Consider the following 19,515-nt stretch of genomic DNA (forward strand, 5'->3'; position numbering starts at 1 on the left):
ATAAAATTATATTCATCATTAATAAACCACCAATGATGTCAAACATTGTTGGACAGCGATGATCTTTCTTTATATATGTATAGGGCGTTTTCAGGATGAGACTATAGCTGGTCTGAAAGTGGCAGCTAAAAAAGTAGAGAGACTAGAGAGAACACACAATGTATAGGGTTAATTTACTAATAATGGTTTTGGGACCATATTCTAAATTTTGACTACATGAAAAGGCTACTTGAGAGGCGAGAGCTATTTCCTTCTTATCACAGTTCACACCTGAGAAGATTCCACATCTTCAGAGCCCCCCCAAAAAAAAATCAGAACGATGAATCAGGGGAGAGAAAGAAAACTGAAATTTTTGAACTATGGCATATGTCTTACCTCACATTCTCACAATAACAAAGATTGAAAGGCGAGAGAATCAGGGGAATCTGATTGGGATGCGACGAGCAATAGCCAAGGAGGGCGGAGATTGCGGCGAGTAGCGAGCTGTGAATCCGAACTTTGTGACGGCCAAGGAGTGAAGATCGGAACTTGAGAGCGAAGGTCGAGGGAGGAGAGGAGAACTAGAGATTGGAGAAGAAGGCCGCGACTGCGAGTCTGCGACGATGCGACCTGCAAGATTTAGGGCTTGAGATGGGAGTGAAAGGCTATGGGAGAGAGTGATGGTGTGAGGAGGCAGAAAAACAGTCCCGAGGGTGTAAAAAGAAAATAGGGAGAAGTATTAAAAAAAAATAGTTATTTTCAAATAATTTCGGTTATTCGGTTCTAACCGAATTATTTTTTAAAAAACCGAACCGATAACCAATAACCGAAAAGACCGAAAAAAATAACCGAAAAAAATTAAAAACCGAATTAACCGAACCGAAAAAATCGAATTGAGTTCGGTTCGGTTCGGTGTTCGGTTTCGGTTCGGTTTTGCTCACCCCTACATATATGTGACTGTTGATCTTATTTCTCACAGATGCACATGTTTGGCATGACAAATGAGTGGAATAATTTGTCCACATGCGTGTGCGACAATCAAACTAATTCACCATAGCGTGTATGATTATGTAGATGACTATTATAAATTGTCCATACAAAAGAAAATATATGCAAATAGCATGAGGCCAATTACGACGCATGATTGCCCATAGCCAGAAGCACCTACTGTGACTCATGCTTACCCAAACATTCTTGCATCCACTCATAACTAGAAGGCCTCCAGGAAGGCCAAGGATTAATAGGATAGAATCTTAGTTCCAAAATAAGAAGGTTTATTATTATGGAAGATGCAAAGAGCCTGGACACACTGCCAAGAAATGCAAGAACCCAAATCCCAGCTGAGAACATATTGAAATCAGCTATTTTTTGTATATGGATGTGAAGGGAATATTTTGTAAATGGTATGAAGGGAATTTTTTATAAATGGATACACACCAATAGTTAGTCTGGTAAATACATGCAACTCCTATATTTTTTTTGGGATGGATTGTGAAATAGGTGTAATTTCATATATATGAAGGTGTAAATGAAAGTTGGCTATGAATTGGCATGTTAGATTCTGCTGTCATTTCAGTTGTCATTACCTACACCCTGTATTGTCATTAGACCTATTATGACTTGTCAATGGAGCACTGTGACTTGTTAATTAATTTGCTAATGTAAGTTGTCAACAATATGAATTCAAGTTACATAACCTGATTTAGTATCATATGATATTTTCAATCACTCTATCATATTATATTTTGGTTATATTGTGATATATAATCATTATTAATGAAGTGTCAATGGTGACACTGTGACTTGTCAACGGTGGCACACTAACTTGTCAATGGTGGCACCGTGACTTGTCAATGGTGGCATACCGACTTGTCAATGGTGGCACCGTGACTTCTCAATGGTGGCACATCGACTTGTCAATGGTGACACCGTGACTTGTCAATGGTGGCACACTGACTTGTCAATGGCAGTACTGTGACTTGTCAATGGCAGCACGATGACTTATTAATGAAGGCACTGTCTCTTATCAATTGAATATAAATTTGAGTAACACCTTTTTCTCAATAATTATAAACTTAACATTATAAATAAACGACACCTTCAGTTGTAAAAATTTTGATTATCAATTGTTAATATCTACACATTCATTTGTTATGAAATTCTTATATCACTTGTCATTAACTCTTGTTATATTACTTGTTATTTTGAATAACCCAGGTTGTTAATATCTACGCTGGGTGCCGTTGATCTATACACTCTCCTTTGTTAATTTCTCTACACAGAGTAATACTGGTAACATAATCCCTATAATATTAATATTACATAAATTTGTCGATATCAATAAAGATATAAAACATATATTATTAAAAATGGAATAAAACTCTAAGAAATTGGTATTATAACATGTGATGACAAAGGTAATAACATTATAAACATAATATAATCAGTTTGTTACAAAATGACCTATTGACCATTAAACTATTACTACTCATTGCTTTCCCTTGGTTGCCAATCATCTTACAACACATATCATGGCCTAACAGAACAAAAAATTAATTGACTACTCTATCTTCTCTTCTTGTAGTCTGATAGTATCGACATCACTTTATCCCTATGTTCATTATTAGGACAGGTAACCAACCACCACAAATAGCCAACTTTTAACTCTTGTAGTTCATTATTAGAGTATCATGGCATTATATATACTGCATCATCACGAACAGTGTCATCTCACTCTTGTAGGCAAGAGAGAACATCAACTCCACATGAATCACTGTCAAGGAAATTGAATATGTAAGCACCATGAAATTGTTATTGTGAACAATGACAAACAACATAACACAATCGAACAACTACACTCATGAATCGTTCTGCACATAAACTTTAGCCCATTTCACTTCATTGTCAATTTTGTCCCCATAGGCAAACAGTTCTGGCTTTACAACACGCAGCATCGCATAGAAACAATTCATTTGAAAAGAAAAGGCACATAATCAAAAGGCATCACTAACAACATAGCATCCAGTAACAAGGGATAGAGCATCCAGTGACAAGTAACACAGCATCCAGTGACAAGGGACAGAGCATCCAGTGACAAGTAACACAGCATCCAGTGACAAGGGACAGAGCATCCAGTGACAAGTAACACAACATCCAGTGACAAAGGACAGAGCATCTAGTAACTACTAACACAACATCTAGTTACAACTGACACAACATCCATTGACAAGGGACACAGCATCCAGTGACAAGTAACACAGCATCCAGTGACAAGGGACAGAGCATCTAGTAACAACTAACACAACATTTACTTACAAGTAACACAGCATCCAGTGACAAGGGACAGAGAATCCAGTGACAAGTAACACAGCATCCAGTGACAAGGGATAGAGCATCTAGTAACAACTAACACAGCATCCAGTGACAAGGGACAGAGCATCTAGTAACAACTAACACAACATCTAGTTACAACTAACACAACATCCATTGACAAGGGACACGGCATCTAGTAACAAGTAACACAGCATCCAGTGACAAGGGACAGAGCATTCAATGATAAGTAACACAGCATCCAGTGACAAGGGACAGAGCATCCAGTAACAACTAACACAACATCTAGTTACAACTAACACAGCATCCATTGACAAGGGATAGAGTATCTAGTGACAACTACGCAGGCTGCTAGTGACAACTATAAGAGTAGCTATTGACAAGTATAACAGTAGTAAATAACTTCACACAGTTTGTGTTGCCATAAATTGTTTGGGATTGAAGTGCTCTTTATTTATTCTCTTTTTCTTCTTCTTTGCATCATGTTGTTGCTCACCCTTTTCTTTGCTTCTTCTTCCTCTGCTTGTAATCTCATGAAAGTGATACTATCAACCAATGAGTTAAGGGCATGGAAGATTACGGTCTTTGTCTCCAAAACATAACAAAACCAGTGATCTTCAAATAGCGTAGGACTGAAAATGAAATCGCAATCCCCAATATTGTATCCAATATATTTAGGTAATATTTCTCTTTCATGCTCTTCCCATTTCTACTTCAAAGAATTCGCCACCATTTTTTGCATGAAATTTGTAGAAAATATATGGCGGTTGACTTGCCCCTATTTTCCTTTTTGATCTCCAACAAATGTCTTCGCCACCATAGTCATGAATTGAAATTGCAAATACAAAGAAATTACAACTCTTTAGCATCAAATAACTCATTCTGATGTTAACTATATACATGTGACTCACCTTGTCATTTATCCATCTTCTACATTGGAGACATTGCAGCTCACCACGAGTTAGGAAGTATCCATACATCGATACAAAGTATCTAACACAAATGAAACAATTATCAGCTCAGTAAATTCTGTAACATAATACAAATTTGGTCACCAAAACATAATACTTACTGCTTTTGCTCATCTTCATCACACCTTACTATATACATGTCAAATAAAGCTTGCCTGTCATCAATTATTCTCTTTTTCCCAGCCTCACTTTTAATTTCCAGAAATAGAGACCTAAGAGCCTTACCCTTACTTATCACCCTTGTTGATTTCCTCACATGTTTGTTCCCTTTCCTTGGTTGTCCTCATGAACTTCTTTGTCCTCTTCATCCTCTTCTTCTCTTTTATTTTCTTCTTCATCTTCTTTGTCCTCATGCACTTGTTTGTCATCTTCATCCTCTTCGTCTCTTTTATTTTCTTCTCTACTCATCTCCTTTTCTGATTGAGTTTCTTCTTCTTCTTCTTCATTTCTATCATTTTCTGATTCAGTTCCTTCTTCTTCAATTTCCTCATCCTCTAATTCACTTCCTTTGACAACTTTTTCCTCTTCTGATTCAGATTCTTGTTCCTCATCTTTCTCCTCTTCGCTTACATTGTCACTATCCTTCATTAGTCTTAACTGAAGGGCCATAATTTCCTCTCCCAGCATTGACACTAATCAAGCATATGTTTTCTTGATCTCCTATACAAATAAAATTCAGAACTTCAATCTGTAAGCAACAGTAAAAAAAATTGTACATTAAGCCTACAAGTCTACATACCGGGTGAGTTAAATTTTCTGTATCAAAATTGGTGTCTTGACTAGTTGGATGCAATATTCCTCGATTGCTCTCCTTCTCCATGTTAACTCTTTGCTGCACTTTTTTTTCATCCCAAAGTGCAAGAGCATACTTGACATGTGAAGCTTTTGTTTTCCCCAGTGGAAATTTTGTAGACAATATAGCTGCATGTGATATGAATGATAAGTTAACAGCACCCATTGACAACATTCAGACCATAAAATGACAACAGAAATATACAAATTATAATAGCACTTTCTTGTAGGAAGTATAGACAACCTGGCACATTCTTCTTCTTTTCAGTCAACTTGCCTTTTTCCAATTGTTTCTTGTACATTCCAATGCCGTTGTATAGTTCATTCAACACATAGGATGACCAATCAAAGTTACCTAATCTATCTTTTGTTGATAGTATTACCTTCAATAAATAATCAGTGACACAAATACTTGCATTAGGATACAACAATGTTCCCAATGCATACATGACAAACAGCACCTCAAAATTTTCATCTTGTTTCTCCTCAGTCAACAATGACGCTATCTTCTTATATGGAATATTACCATACACAATCCTCCATTGCTTGAACACTTCATCCTCATTATTCACAGCTACTTTAATCTCTTCCCCATCAAATGGTAGCCCCATATAGCCCTGCACATCTTTTGCCCTCATTTTCCTTCTCTTCCCTCTTATGGAAATGTTTTTTGTTAGAAGGTCAAATCCACACATAAACTCTCCACACAATTCTCTTTGAATTTTGTGGCAACATACTTCAACCAACTTGTCAAAACCTATCTTTTTTAGCCTATCCATAAGTTCCTTCCTTTTTTTGATATGCTTGCAAACTTGTATAAATTGTTTAGGTGCACATCTTGTGTAGAAAGGAACTATGTGCTTCTTGGACTTTGTAGGAGCTCTTTGTTCCTTAGCCCTTTTACAATATTCCTCTCTTTAGTCTTCAGATAATTTATCCCAAGCCTTCCTCACATGTGGATTCCTTGCTTCAAGTAATTTGTACTTTCTTGAGGTTTTCTTAGAGAATTCCTCTGTGAACAAGACATAACCAGAAAAATTAGAGCTCCTTTGTCCACCTGCATAACTTCCTTCCTTTCCCATTTTTTTAACCTGCCAAAAAAAGGGCGCAAACTATGACTAATTCTACATGATATAGAAGGCAAGTCAAAAAGAGCCTTGTCTAAGGTTTTCTCTAATTCCTATCATAAAAGAATAGAACTTGGCAAACCAAAAAGTTGTTAGAAGTATACATAAAATGTCAATGACAGAATTAGACAAATCAATAAGCAGTTAATATTTAACATTCCTTATTTATTATAAATTTCATATCCAAACTCATACCTTAAGGCTTTCAAGTGTAGACTTACTTTTTACTACCCATTTTGTTCTATTTTAAAGGGTCAAATGATTATCATTCCTTTCAAAAAGAATCCCTCCAGCCTGTTTAACAAGCCACATCAAATGGTTATGTATTCTACCTAGCAAAATAAGTAAGTAGGATCAAATTTTCATTTTTCTCTTAATTTTTGTTTTTCACTTATGATTAGCATGGTGAACAAAGAAGTTTTTACTTTATTTTTCATGTCTTTCTTTTCACCTGTTCATAAAATAGGTTTTGCATATTGTATATGGCAGAAATACTTGCCACAGCCACTATCTTATAAAATAGGTTTTCCCAAATACTATCTTCCGGTTTATTGAGCTGAGTAATCGCATATTGCAGATGGTAGAAATACTTGCATCAGCCTAATACCATAAAAATGGAAGAATTTAATAAATAAATATATTTGGTGCATGCCACACCATGATTTAAAGAAGAGCAAAAAAGACAATCATGTCGAAAGAGCTTTCACAATAGCATCAGATAACTTGCACAATGCAGTAGCTCCTAACTCTATCTTGATTATCTATGGTTTAGGACCAAAATTAAAGTTTTCCCCTGTGCAATGCAATGCACAAGATAAATAATAACCTAATGGGAATTTTGATTATTAGTTTTCAGTAATGGGAAAAGGCGCAATCTGGGAGAAAAATACAAAGAAATAAAACTTTTAGACAATGCAGAAGGTAAAGACACTACTCATCCCCCTCATGAACCTTAAAACTTGTTTCAACATCTAATCTGACCAATTGTATTATGCTTTAAACTACAAATTGGCAGTAGAGAATGAAAGGGGAAAAGAAAAAGGCTGGAAAAACAAACAATTATTCGCAGAACCAAAACTCAACGTCTCTGCCTTCGTCATTCAGCGACCTCCGTTCCCAGAACTCGATGTCTCTGCCTCCGTCCTTCAAAACTTGGCGCCTCTACCTCTGTCATTCAGTCTCTGCCTCTGTCGTTCAGTCTCTGCCTCCATTGTTCAGTCTCTGCCTTCGTCATTCACAACTGGGCATCTCTGTCTCTGTTGTTCAGCCACCTTAAACACAATAACCAACACTCATTTAGGTCTCCAAAACTATTCTCCCTTCAACACTGTCATTTTCTTCCTTCTCCAATGACAACCGTGTGTCTTGTAAGGCAGAAAACTAAAAAGGCTCTAACAGATTTTACTTTAGGGGCAAGAGAGTCATTTCACCATTCTGAAAATTGCATCCAAGTCCCTTTGGGACTTTAGAAGAATTATGAGATTTTAGGGGATCTTTTTACTGTATATTTGGTTCTGTAAGACCTCAATGTCATTTTCCCTAAAATCTATGCGCTGTGAGCTAAAAATGCCTATTCACATGCAGGTTGGCTAAACTCGGCTTGGTAGATTGGTGTGTTGGCGTAACAACCATTATTTACTTCTTTACTTTTTATAATTTTTCTTATACAATGTACAAAAATATATAATGAATTTTTTATTTTTCCTTCAATTACTTGATTGAAAGTACTAAATAAATGGTACAAGTATTTTTTTATATTTTTTAGATAAAATATAACATATAATAATATAAGTTGATTAATTAATAAAATTAAAAAAATAAATAAATAAATAAATGCAAGTAAGCTTGCAGGCTCACAGCCCAACTTGCAATGAGTTATGAGCCTGGCGATGTGGCATTAAAAAAGTTTATTGGGTGACGAGCTGGCTCGTAGTCATCCTAATCTATTATTTTTGACAGGTTGGATTCACATACTCATATTACCAGCTTTATTTTCTATCATTGTGTAATTATTACTTTTTATTTAGAGAGACAATTACTAACAACATATATTTTAAGTGGGATCCAATCAATAACCTTAATTGTCACCTACAAATTAAAAGTTGGGAGAATTGCAATTAGGTCCCACTCAAGGGAATTAATTATAAAAAGGTCCTTTGAAATCATGAAATTATTCTGAAGTCCCAAGGGACCTTTTTGCAATAAATTTTATTTGTTTAATTACCAAATTACCTTTCTTCTTTTTTAAAATTTGTATTGACCACTAAAAGAGCAGTGGTTGACAACTCAGGGTGCAAGGATTGATAACTATCGCGACTGGTTTGACAACACATTTTCTCAGCATATCACACCATAAGTTGTCAAACCAGCTGCTATAGTTGTCAATCCTTACACCCTGAGTTATCAACCACTGCTCTTTCAGTTGTCAATACAAATTTTAAAAAAAAAAGAAGGGTAATTTGGTAATTAAACAAATAAAATTTATTATAAAAAGATTCCTTGGAACTTCAGAATAATTGCATGATTTCAAGGGATCTTTTTGTATTTAATTCCCTTGAGTGGGACCTAATTGCTATTTTCCCTTAAAAGTTCTTTCACATCACTAGGCGATATTCATCATATTCTATAATTATTCTAAACTTGAGGACTACAGTACACGCAGAAGAAAAAGAAACAAAAGCAAAAAGACAGTTACAATCCACCTTCTAATTAAATCTTAACTAAAACGAAGAAACTAATTAATTAGGCGAAGTATCAAAACGTACGGCAAGGATCCGGCCATGTAATATAACAAATATTTTTTTTGGTGAACGAATATAATAAATAATTTTCAAACAAGAAAACTTGTTTGATTTGATTTGTTGTGATCTTTCTCTCCACATTAATTAATGAATTAATTAACAAAGCTCATAAATATGATTATAAATAGAAAACAATATATGTACATTGAAACACACACACACATATACCTACATAAATTTTCACTTGTTTATTGCAAGCTTCGATATGTTCACACATAAAGATACAGTCTGATCAAAACCAAACCAGGCTACTTACACCAAACTACAAGATCAAACCCAAATTAAATAAAAGAATTAACAAACGAATTGCTCTGAGATTTTTGTACACTAAAAATAGCCTTAACCTTAATCTGACCATCATCAGTTAACTTCAGGAATACTCTCTAACGCAGGGCTCCAGTTGTGGCCAGCAGGATGAAGATGATGATGCTGATCTCTGGCCTCCATTAAACGAACCAGAACTTGTTCTGCAGAATTATTAGTATTCTTCTTCTTATTCTTATTCTGCTTCTCTAATTCTCCCAGTAAAACTTGAAGCTCCTTCTTCGAAATCTTTATCTTAATCTTCCCATTAGAAGAAGAAGAAGCATTTGAATCTCCCACAAGAAGCTTGTCCTCTTTATTGTTCATCAACTTCAATTCATCAAACACCTTCGTTGAGCTTCTGTTCCTGCTATTCTTGCTCGATGTCAGAAAACTCCAATCCTCGCCACCCCAGTGATCAACTGAAGAGGACGACGTCGTTCCGCAACAGTTTCCCATAATGATAATATGGGCTCCGTTAAAACTCAGAGGAATTATGAGAGTGATCGTGTAATGTAAGGATAATGGGTGGAGAGAGATGAGTGGGGGGGATGAGTAGATAAGTTTGAGAAAGGCTTGAAAATGAAGATGGTAATGAGATAAGAGAGAGATTGATTGATGGGTTTTTTGTATATATACGAGAAGGTAGGCGACAGGGTCAATTGACCTTTTAGTTTTATATACATGTGCTCCTACGTGGCTGCTTTTTGGATGGGTTTTTATTGACCAAATTTAATCCTCTTTGCCGTCGCAGACTCACTACATAATTAACTAACTAAATATATGCACAAGTACGTCTACTATATATATTATATAATTTCTGTCTTTAATATAAGAATTAGATAACTAGTTTAATAATATTAAAAAAAATTAATTAAGTTGGTTGTTTGTTATAAATATGTGTTAACTTTTCCTAACTTTTTAATCATATGCATTAAAACTACCTCTCGGTGAGAATATCTTATAATTAATAGGAATATTTGGAAAAAAATAGGAGACAGAATGGACTGATGTTTTATGTTAAAGACCAAATTCAATGTCTTAATTAGCTTTTATATTAAGGATTGGAAATAGTATGTATATATATAGAGAGATAACTTTTTAGGATTTAATATCTGTTTGCTCTTCTAGTGCTATTTATAAAGCAAAGAAAAAGGTTTTTTTTTTTTGGGTATTGTTATGCGTCACACCATTAAATTTTTAATATGAATATAGTATTATTTTGTCTTTATTTATTATTGTGTAAATTGTTATGTTTTTAAAAAATTATATGTATTGAATATGGATAAAGTTAGAAATAGTGATGTGTGTGAAAAAGGGGAGGAAGGAGCATCTTTTGGGTTTGAAGCGAACGGATTACGCAAAGGGAATCCAACAGTAGGGTGTGAACTTAGATTTGAACTAAATAAAGGAATATTGGACTTGTAATATTTTGCCCTTTTAATTAATTAAAGTAATTAATAGCCTTCACGTGTCTGCTTTTAATTTAACACTTAAATCTTAATATCCACGTTCCTTTATTTGATTTGATTAATCCTCAATCAGATATACTATATATGTACGTGTTTTAAACTAATTAAAATTTTTAGTTATCCGCTTGTTTATTAATTAATGATATCTATGTTGAAACACACAAATGACCTCTACCAACGAATTAAAATTAAGTCGAAATGTTCAATATTATTCAATTTTTAATCTCTTCTTTCTTTTCGTCATAACATTGATATAATAAAATGAATCTATGTTTATATATATATATATATATTGATGCATCATTTTTTTTATTCGAGAATTGCATCATTTTCCCTTGAAAATACAGTTTATGGGGACTTTGGCTTTATGTTTGACTACAATGTGGACTTTTAACATCTTAAAATTGTATATATAATCTCGATGATGATAAATATGTTGATTTATTTGAAGAACTGGAGCCACACCTCAAATTAAATGAACCTCACAATTTTATTTTGTGTGCAAATAGTAATCACTTATTAACATTTTGATTTGAGCAATATACACATAACCTATTAATTAAATTTTAGGTGACGTAAAGAAAATTACTTGAGGATTTTATTAGCGAAGTCGATCATATAAATCCAAAAACACACGTAATTAATATTAATATTGCAAGCTAAGGGGAAAAAAAGAGAAAACATCAATATTGAAAGCAAGTCTATACTAGGAACATACCAAGGAGGTAGTACATCAAATTAAAACACCAGACAAATTCAGGAATGTTTGGTTTTTTTTTATATTTTTAATAGTCAAATCAAATTGATTACAAGATTAATTATTTTGTAAGAATATGTTTTTCTGTTGTTAGAATTTTCTGGAAAATGGAAGATGAGAGTTGATGAAGCCAGAGTAAGATAGTTTGGCTGTGGTAGGATGATTCATAATTAATCAAATGAAAATGTTGGCCTCAAACCCACAGAAAAACACCATAGTACCACGTTTTGAAGCCCATAGGACTGTATTATTACTGCTTGAGATGAAACATATATATATATATATATATATGGAAAGATATTATTAAGATCATTCAACTATATATTTATATTCTGAATTGAATTGCTGATGCAAGCAAATAATAAAATTCAAAACACCAAAGAGAAGATGAATCCTCTGGTAATTAGCATGCTGTTGATTTACTCCTATTAATCTATGATGCTTAATGTAAGAATTAATCAACTAATTTGAGTGAATTAAAAAAACTAAATAAATTATTTAATTCTAACCAATGTGGTAGGAACTCTCTAAAATATCCTAATGTAATGTTATATCATATCAATATAATTTACAAATTGGATAAATTAGTTTGAGAAAAATATAATAATAAAAATGAGAAATACAATGAACTAAAGTATTATATTTATGATCAAAACCAATTTCTACGTAAATATAATAAATTATACCTAGATACAATAGAGATTTTTGCATTCTATTTATTTTGATTAAGAACATCTACTAAATATACATTAAATGAGAAAATAATAAAGGACGAAATTAATACAAAATAGAACCTATTTGCAGTTAAAAAACTTTATAACTCAAACTTTTTTGTTTATAATGTGAAGATCCACATTTCCACATATATATATATATATATTTCTTATAAGATTCTTAATTGTCATCCTCCTTACCAAATAATAGGATATCGTGATAAAAATAAGTGTTTGCGAGAAAATATAATTAAACTAAATAAAGTAAATTTTAACTTTTCTTAGAAAATAGAAAGAAATATTATATCATGATTACTATATTGATTCAAATTGTTTTCGAGTCATCCCACCACAAGACGTGGCTAAAGACAACATCTAGTTGTCACTTCACTTAGGTAGGTTGGTAGTTGGAGGCACATGCAATCTTTCTAACCGTGAGGGACAATACTCTTCAGGTACTCTAACAATAAATTCGCTTTTTATTTATAAAGTGCATTTGATAGTTTTTTTGTTTTGTGGTTTTATGCTTGATTTTAGTAGGGTGAAAAACAAAGTAAAGAAAGAGATAGAGTGTACATTATGAAAAATGAAGGTGGTAAGGTGGTATTTGGCAATAATTAAAAATACTTTTAAACAGTATTTTTTAAATAAAATGAGACAAATTTCACTATATATTTACTTCATAAATCATAAAAACACTTTTAAAATCATAAAGTAAGGAATGTTTGTCAAATTCGGGAAGAAAGGAATTAGTTTTTAAAGGATGGCAAGGGCTCTAAACTTGGGGTCGGGCAGCGGGCGAAGGCTAGATTTGCTCGTCCCTCTCCCTTATAAAATTAATTATTTTATTATTATTATCATAATTTAATAACAATTAATATTACTTTTTATCCAAATATATTTGAAACATGCATCAACTCTATGCACAAAATTACTCATCCAACATTCTTAAATCTGCCATTTTATTTCATTTTATGTATATATACATTACCATGCATTTATGCGTTTCCGTTCAAAATCCAAATTGAGCGATGTCGCTTTTCATAGTTGGCATAAAATCACTTTCCTTGAAAGACTTTCAATTTTTTCGATTCTTTTCACACACTTCATTTTTCCTGCCAATATACATCATTTCTGTTAGTATTTCGATCCTTCAACTGAGATATTAAAATAAAATTACGAGAAAATTCATTCATAGATGATAAAAAAAAGGTATCAAAAAGAAAGAAATGTCAACTTTTTTGGATGAGAAAGAGGAATTTGAGGTGTCACTTGTCCTCCCTTCCACTGCTCCATAATTTTTTCTTACTTTTCAAATATTTTTCTTGTTTATTTTTATTATTACATTCTATATAAAATGTATGAAATTTTGATATCTCATGAGTTAAAAATGGTGTAGTTTCTTTTTAATTTAGATATAATTAGACGGCAGCAAAGGAGGATAAATGACAACCCCAAGTCCGAAAAAAGAGAGCCAGATCTGTTGGCTTCATCTGACTATAATTTGTCAAAATATATACTCTCAGCTTTTATAATATGTTGGAGGTGATAATTTTATAGTTTCGGAATTTTAAAAAATTTTAAAATACTGAGCATATATTTTATATTTAAGACAAAATAGATTGAGTCTTATATTTAAGATCAAAATAAAAATTAAATAAAATTTTATATTAAGAAAAAGAAGTAGTATCAGAATTCAGAGTGTAAATTTGGTGATGTCAGTATTATGAGATTACTCTCTGAATGCCTTTTTTGGCCAAAAATTACAATAAAATTCTTCATTGCGGGTATATCAGCATTGACAGCAATCATCAAATTTCAAACAACTATATATATATATATATATATATATATATTATATACTTTTCATGAGCTAGTATTATATTTTGTTTTTCAATTTCTCTATGTGAAATACTCCTGGGAGTCACACTGGTTTTTTGTTTATTAATAAGTCACAGAATAATATTAACAATATTCACATATTTTATGTTAATTTTTTTTAATTGGTAGGATTAGGTCTGATTTGCGTAAGCCTAAGAAAAAGAATGAATGTCTCTGTCTAGACACATACAAATATAATTGGTGGCCACGCCCTTATTGTGGATAAGGATGACCCTCTCAATTATCCGCAAATTTAAACGAAATTTATGTCTGAAAAATATAATGAATTTAACAGAAAAATTATTACCATCTTTTTAAAATTTCAATTTTAATTATCTTTTTAATGTTATAATTTTTATCCATATATTTAATATTCTTCCTGAAAAATATTTAAAATAAATAATTAATAGATCTATAGAATACTAATCTTTGAAAAACCTTTTTTTATCATTTTTAAAACCTATTATTTATGATAAAGGATAATTATAAGGTCCATATTAGAATAATTAATAGCTTCTTTAATAAATTCCATTTTCAAGGACAAATATAATTTACCAAAATTTTAATATCCTTCCATCTTTTTTTTTTAAAAATAAAGAAAAGTATATGAGAGTTGAGTCTTGAATGTGGCTAGATCGAACATGCCTTCAAACTCAGAGACAGCTTACAAAGGTACTTACAGATCAAATATCTTTCCATCCTCTAACGTTAATTTTTGGCTAAAGTATACTTTTAGTCCTTTAACTTTACACAAGATTTTATTTTGGTCTTTTAATTTTAAAAAGTAAACTTTTAGTCCTCTAATCCCAACAATGTTAACAGAAAATGATGATATTGAGTTCTTGAATGCTGATAAAACATTACTAAATACTAACATATTAAATTTAATATTCAAAACAACCATGATTATTACAAAAAAATCATCATTTAAGAGTAATAATTTTAGAGTTAAAAGACTAAAAGTATACTTTTTAAAATGAAACTTTACATAAAATTAAAAGGTCAAATATATACTTTAGCTTCTTTTTTTTTTCAGTTACAACTTCATCATGATGAACGCAAGTGCGTGGGTAATAATTTTAGTTATCTAAATTCTAGCAAAAAAAAAAGGCAATAATATAATTTTAGTTTCGTCTACATAAAACGGATAATTATGCACTCACTGAAATTGGTGTAAAATAATTTTAGATTCATGACAGAAATATTTGGCATCTGAAATCTTTTCAGGGGAGATGATCTCCAAAGGACAAATTAAAAAATTTGCCTTGTAGGAAAACCAAATTTTAGGGAGGAAAGTGGAGATATTCAGAAATCAGAGGCTAAAAGTCAAAATTTTTAATTATTATCTCTACAAATTATCAATGAAATATGTAATTTTCTGTTATGTCATCCATTGAGCTTTCAGACCGTAGAATATAGAAGTTCTTCCTTATGTGTCTTTCTTTCTTTTTGGTTTTTTGTTTTAATAAGGTTCATCTTTTATTGAATACTGTTGGCGGTTTTCAGACGGTATCTTTTATAAGGTTCATCTATTTTTTTTTTCTCAATCATTTTTGGCGTTAAGGCCACAAGATAATGACAATGATGTATTAATTAATTAGATATTTACCAAGGAAGCTTTTTTTATTGGTACAAAAAAAAGTTTAGATGAATTGGGTCTTGTGGGCTCACCTAGGCCAGGACATGTTTCTAGGTTCAAAAAGCACTTATAGAAATACAAAACGCTTACAGAAGTATTTACAGATAGCCCATTAACAAATTTTTCATATTGGCAGAGAGATTCAAACTCATAACCTTGTGGGTTATAAATTAACTCCTTACTAACTGGACTAACTCTTGTTAGCACGAGCGAAACTTTATAAACAGCGATTTCCTTTGGAACATTTAATGGATTTGAAAATGATTGGGCTTGGGCCAGTTCGATATCAGCCCGTTTTCTTCTAAGGATATTTAAATAATAAAACCAGATCTCTCTTTTTAGGCACCGTTTGGGTGCTAAGTCACCCAAACACCCACCCAATTTGTACAAACCATAGTTTTGGGTCAAAACCACGATTTTGGAAAAAGCAAAAAAAAATTTCTTTTGAAGAAAAAAGGGAGAGTGTGAAAGCCTATAGGATATGTATCTTGTTATTTTTTTTATAAACATATTTAATTTTATATTTTATAAATATATATACATATTAATTATATTATCTTATGTATTATTAATTATGTTAATAAAAAATATATTATTAACAATTTTATTCCTTCAAATTAAAATATATCATAAAATCTATTTTTTTCTGTAATTATCATATTAACTTTTGTCTTTTTTTTAGTAATTTGTATATATAAAAAGTGCTTCTGATAACAACTATCCAAACACTCTCACTTCTCAAAATCACTTTTTTATAAAATCTATTCTTTCCAGAATCACTTTTCCAAACCACGGTTTGGTTTCATCCAAACACACCCTAAATAAAATACAAGATGTGAACGTGATTTTGTTCTCTTATTTTTTTTTATGAAGAATGCCGTTTTGATTTTAAGCTTAATCTCATATGATTATGTTAAAAATATATATTCTTTATTTTGCTTTAATAAGTAATTAGTTAGCAAATACGCCACCAGTTTTTCTTATCCAGGTGTTGCATTATTGTTTTCTCAAGGGTGATACAAGACTTGGAATCATCAATATACCAATCAATTTTTATAGAAATTAGGGAGTTTGTGTATGATGAAATACATAGCAAATCATGTTTATTGATAAATCACGTATAAGGGTCTTATATTTAGGATCGGAGGAAAAATATAATTAGTTCATTAGATTCCACGCATTGCAAGAAAAATGTGTTTAGTTATATTAACTCAAGAAACCCAAAATTTTTTGAAGTCAGTGTTTGAGAAGTATATTGCTTATATATAAAAGGAAAATTCTTTAATATTTTATTATTCTCAATATAAGTCTTTTTTTTAATCGTTTTGTGCATTATCTAATGATTTTTTCCCCAAAAAATGCCCTTTTTATATGATAGTAATGTAATATTTGATTAAAGTGCCTTAATCTAATGTAATATGTTATAATGTTTAATTTGTTGGGGTAAAAATCCAAAGTGATCCATACTGGAAGATACTTCCATATAGTGGAGGACACTTTATATTGAATTTCCTTAATATATGTGCTTGAATTTCCTTAATAAGTGTTAATATATTAAGCATTTACTGTCCCACCTCACCTCAATATATTATGCGTCATGTCCTCCTACAATACGAACCAAGAAGGAGTATCATGCGTATTAAATAAATTTATTTTTTTCCCCCAAGTCTCATAAAAAATGATGACTTTTTTTCCCAGTAATTCTATCATTCTTCACAACTAACATCAGCAAATTTTTAGAACTTTAATTTTCATTTTTACCCATTTGTTAGTAAATAGAGTTAAAACGTTTCTCATATTATGAAATGAGGACATATTATATCTGTGCTTTAATATAATACTCAATTGACTAAGTTGAGAAGATTAATGAAGCAAAATAAATTACTTTAATAAATTTATTTTTATCTTTTTTTAACTAATTTGTCTGACTATAAATTGATATATAATCTAATAATATACATAAATATTTTAGAGAGGTCATATAATATATAATATAATTAAATAATTTCTTTAAATTAATTCATTAAATCTTATACTAAGAACTGAACGTAAGCTTTTAGCTGCAGAATTTGCAAATCCACACAGACACTCGTACAAAAGTTCGATTGGTTGGTTCATTTAAGTAGGAGCAAGTTTGGTTGAATCTACTTGGGATGTATTTATATGAGTACACAAGACATAGCATGTGAGAGATACGTCGTATTAAACCGAAGGCCAAAGAAGTTTAATTGGAAGTGTTCATTTTAGTGGTTGGAAAAAGTAGTTTAGGTGAGTTTTTATTTGATTGGTTGGAAGAAGTTTCCAGCTTTTCCGAACCCTCTTGCGACACTCACCAAAACTCCCATCCCCTTCATCCCCATCATATACTCTTCTGATTCTATTTATAAGGCACTTCCAACATGTTTCACACAGATCAAGAAAAATCTTAAACTGCATTAACTCTTCATTAAAATATAGCAACTTTCCGACTTTATACCTATTTAATATATACTCCTTTCAAAAAAAATAAATATCTACACTATAATAAATGAAGGACAATATGGTACATTCATGATAAAAATTTAATGAAGTGATTTATAAATAGGACCAAAAAAACTTTCCTCTGTGTCTTATAAATAGGACCAGAGGAGTATATAATTGTTTGGTTTCACCCAATGATCGAGCTTATATATATATGAACCAAAAATATGAGTAAATTGTTTTTTTTTTTAAAGAAGGAATACATGAACAATTAGATATATATCATAATCAAACATTTACATGCATAAAAATAAACTCAGTTTCAGACAACGAAAGCCAATACATGCAAATGAAAACTGTAATTTAGGCCTCAAGTGATAAAGTAAAGAGAGTTGAATTCCAGACATTAGTCCTAAATCCTTGTGTCCCATAATTCTAGTTTGGCAAAACTAGAGCTCATTCCAATCCAATGATTGACTTAATTAATCAATACATCAATCAATAATATAAAATTTATAAGAAATTCCACAATTCATAAATATAATTAAGCAGTGTATAACTGTGTGTATACAGTATGACTGATCTTAACTTTGTGTAAGAATATGAGCCATTAGTATATATGATAATGGTTCCATTTGAATTAGTAGTAGAAAATGTAACTTATTTTTAATTTGATTTTTAGAAAAGTAAGATTGAGTAAAAGTTATATTAGATCGTGTGATTTGTGTTTGGATTGCTTTTATAAAAGTTAGTTTGTAAAACCCATCGTCTGTGGGTTCAGCTGGTGAAGGGGTGAGACATATGACCAAGTTGGCATGTGTTCGATCCCTGGGGAGTACCACTTTGTTGTGGTTTCAGTCACAGCGCTTGGGGAGGCATCCTAGCTCCTGGGTGCCTAGGTAAACGCCTGAGGGTAATTGACGGCTCGTCCTGCTCAACATTAGTATGACCTAGGAGGAAGGGAGATTTCGCCCTGTCCTTGGATCGTGGGTGAGCCCAATCCCTTTCCAAAATTTTAACTATAAAAAAAAAAGTTAGTTTGTAAAGTGAAAAAATTGTTTGGATTAGGATTAAATAAGTAAGTTTAGTTTACAGAATAATCAAAATGGGTATAACTTTTATTAAATAATAAAAAATGATTAAAAATATGAATTTACAAAATATAATAATTTTAAATTATTATAATATAAAAAAGTTATATTTAATTAATAACATATATTTAAATTAGAAATGAAAATTTTTGAACCAAATAATATTACATAATTAATTAGATGATATACTTCTGTATAA

General features: G+C 31.5%; 1 protein-coding gene across 1 annotated transcript; it reads right to left on the reverse strand.

Annotated features, from left to right (window-relative positions):
* Window positions 1-9,360: 9,360 nt before the first annotated feature.
* On the reverse strand, window positions 9,361-9,762 carry LOC114721309 (uncharacterized). Its single transcript, XM_028907129.1, has one exon. The coding sequence runs from the start codon at window positions 9,760-9,762 to the stop codon at window positions 9,361-9,363; it is 402 nt and encodes a 133-aa protein (XP_028762962.1).
* Between the last annotated feature and the right edge of the window lie 9,753 nt (window positions 9,763-19,515).

Source organism: Neltuma alba, unplaced genomic scaffold (assembly GCF_004799145.2).
Source record: "Neltuma alba isolate B1F8T4 unplaced genomic scaffold, ASM479914v2 tig00012028_pilon, whole genome shotgun sequence".
Taxonomy (NCBI): domain Eukaryota; kingdom Viridiplantae; phylum Streptophyta; class Magnoliopsida; order Fabales; family Fabaceae; genus Neltuma; species Neltuma alba.

Bases quoted from the DNA above. Each gene is read 5' to 3' on its own strand.
- LOC114721309 (XM_028907129.1), bottom strand. From the start codon at position 9,762: ATGGGAAACTGTTGCGGAACGACGTCGTCCTCTTCAGTTGATCACTGG.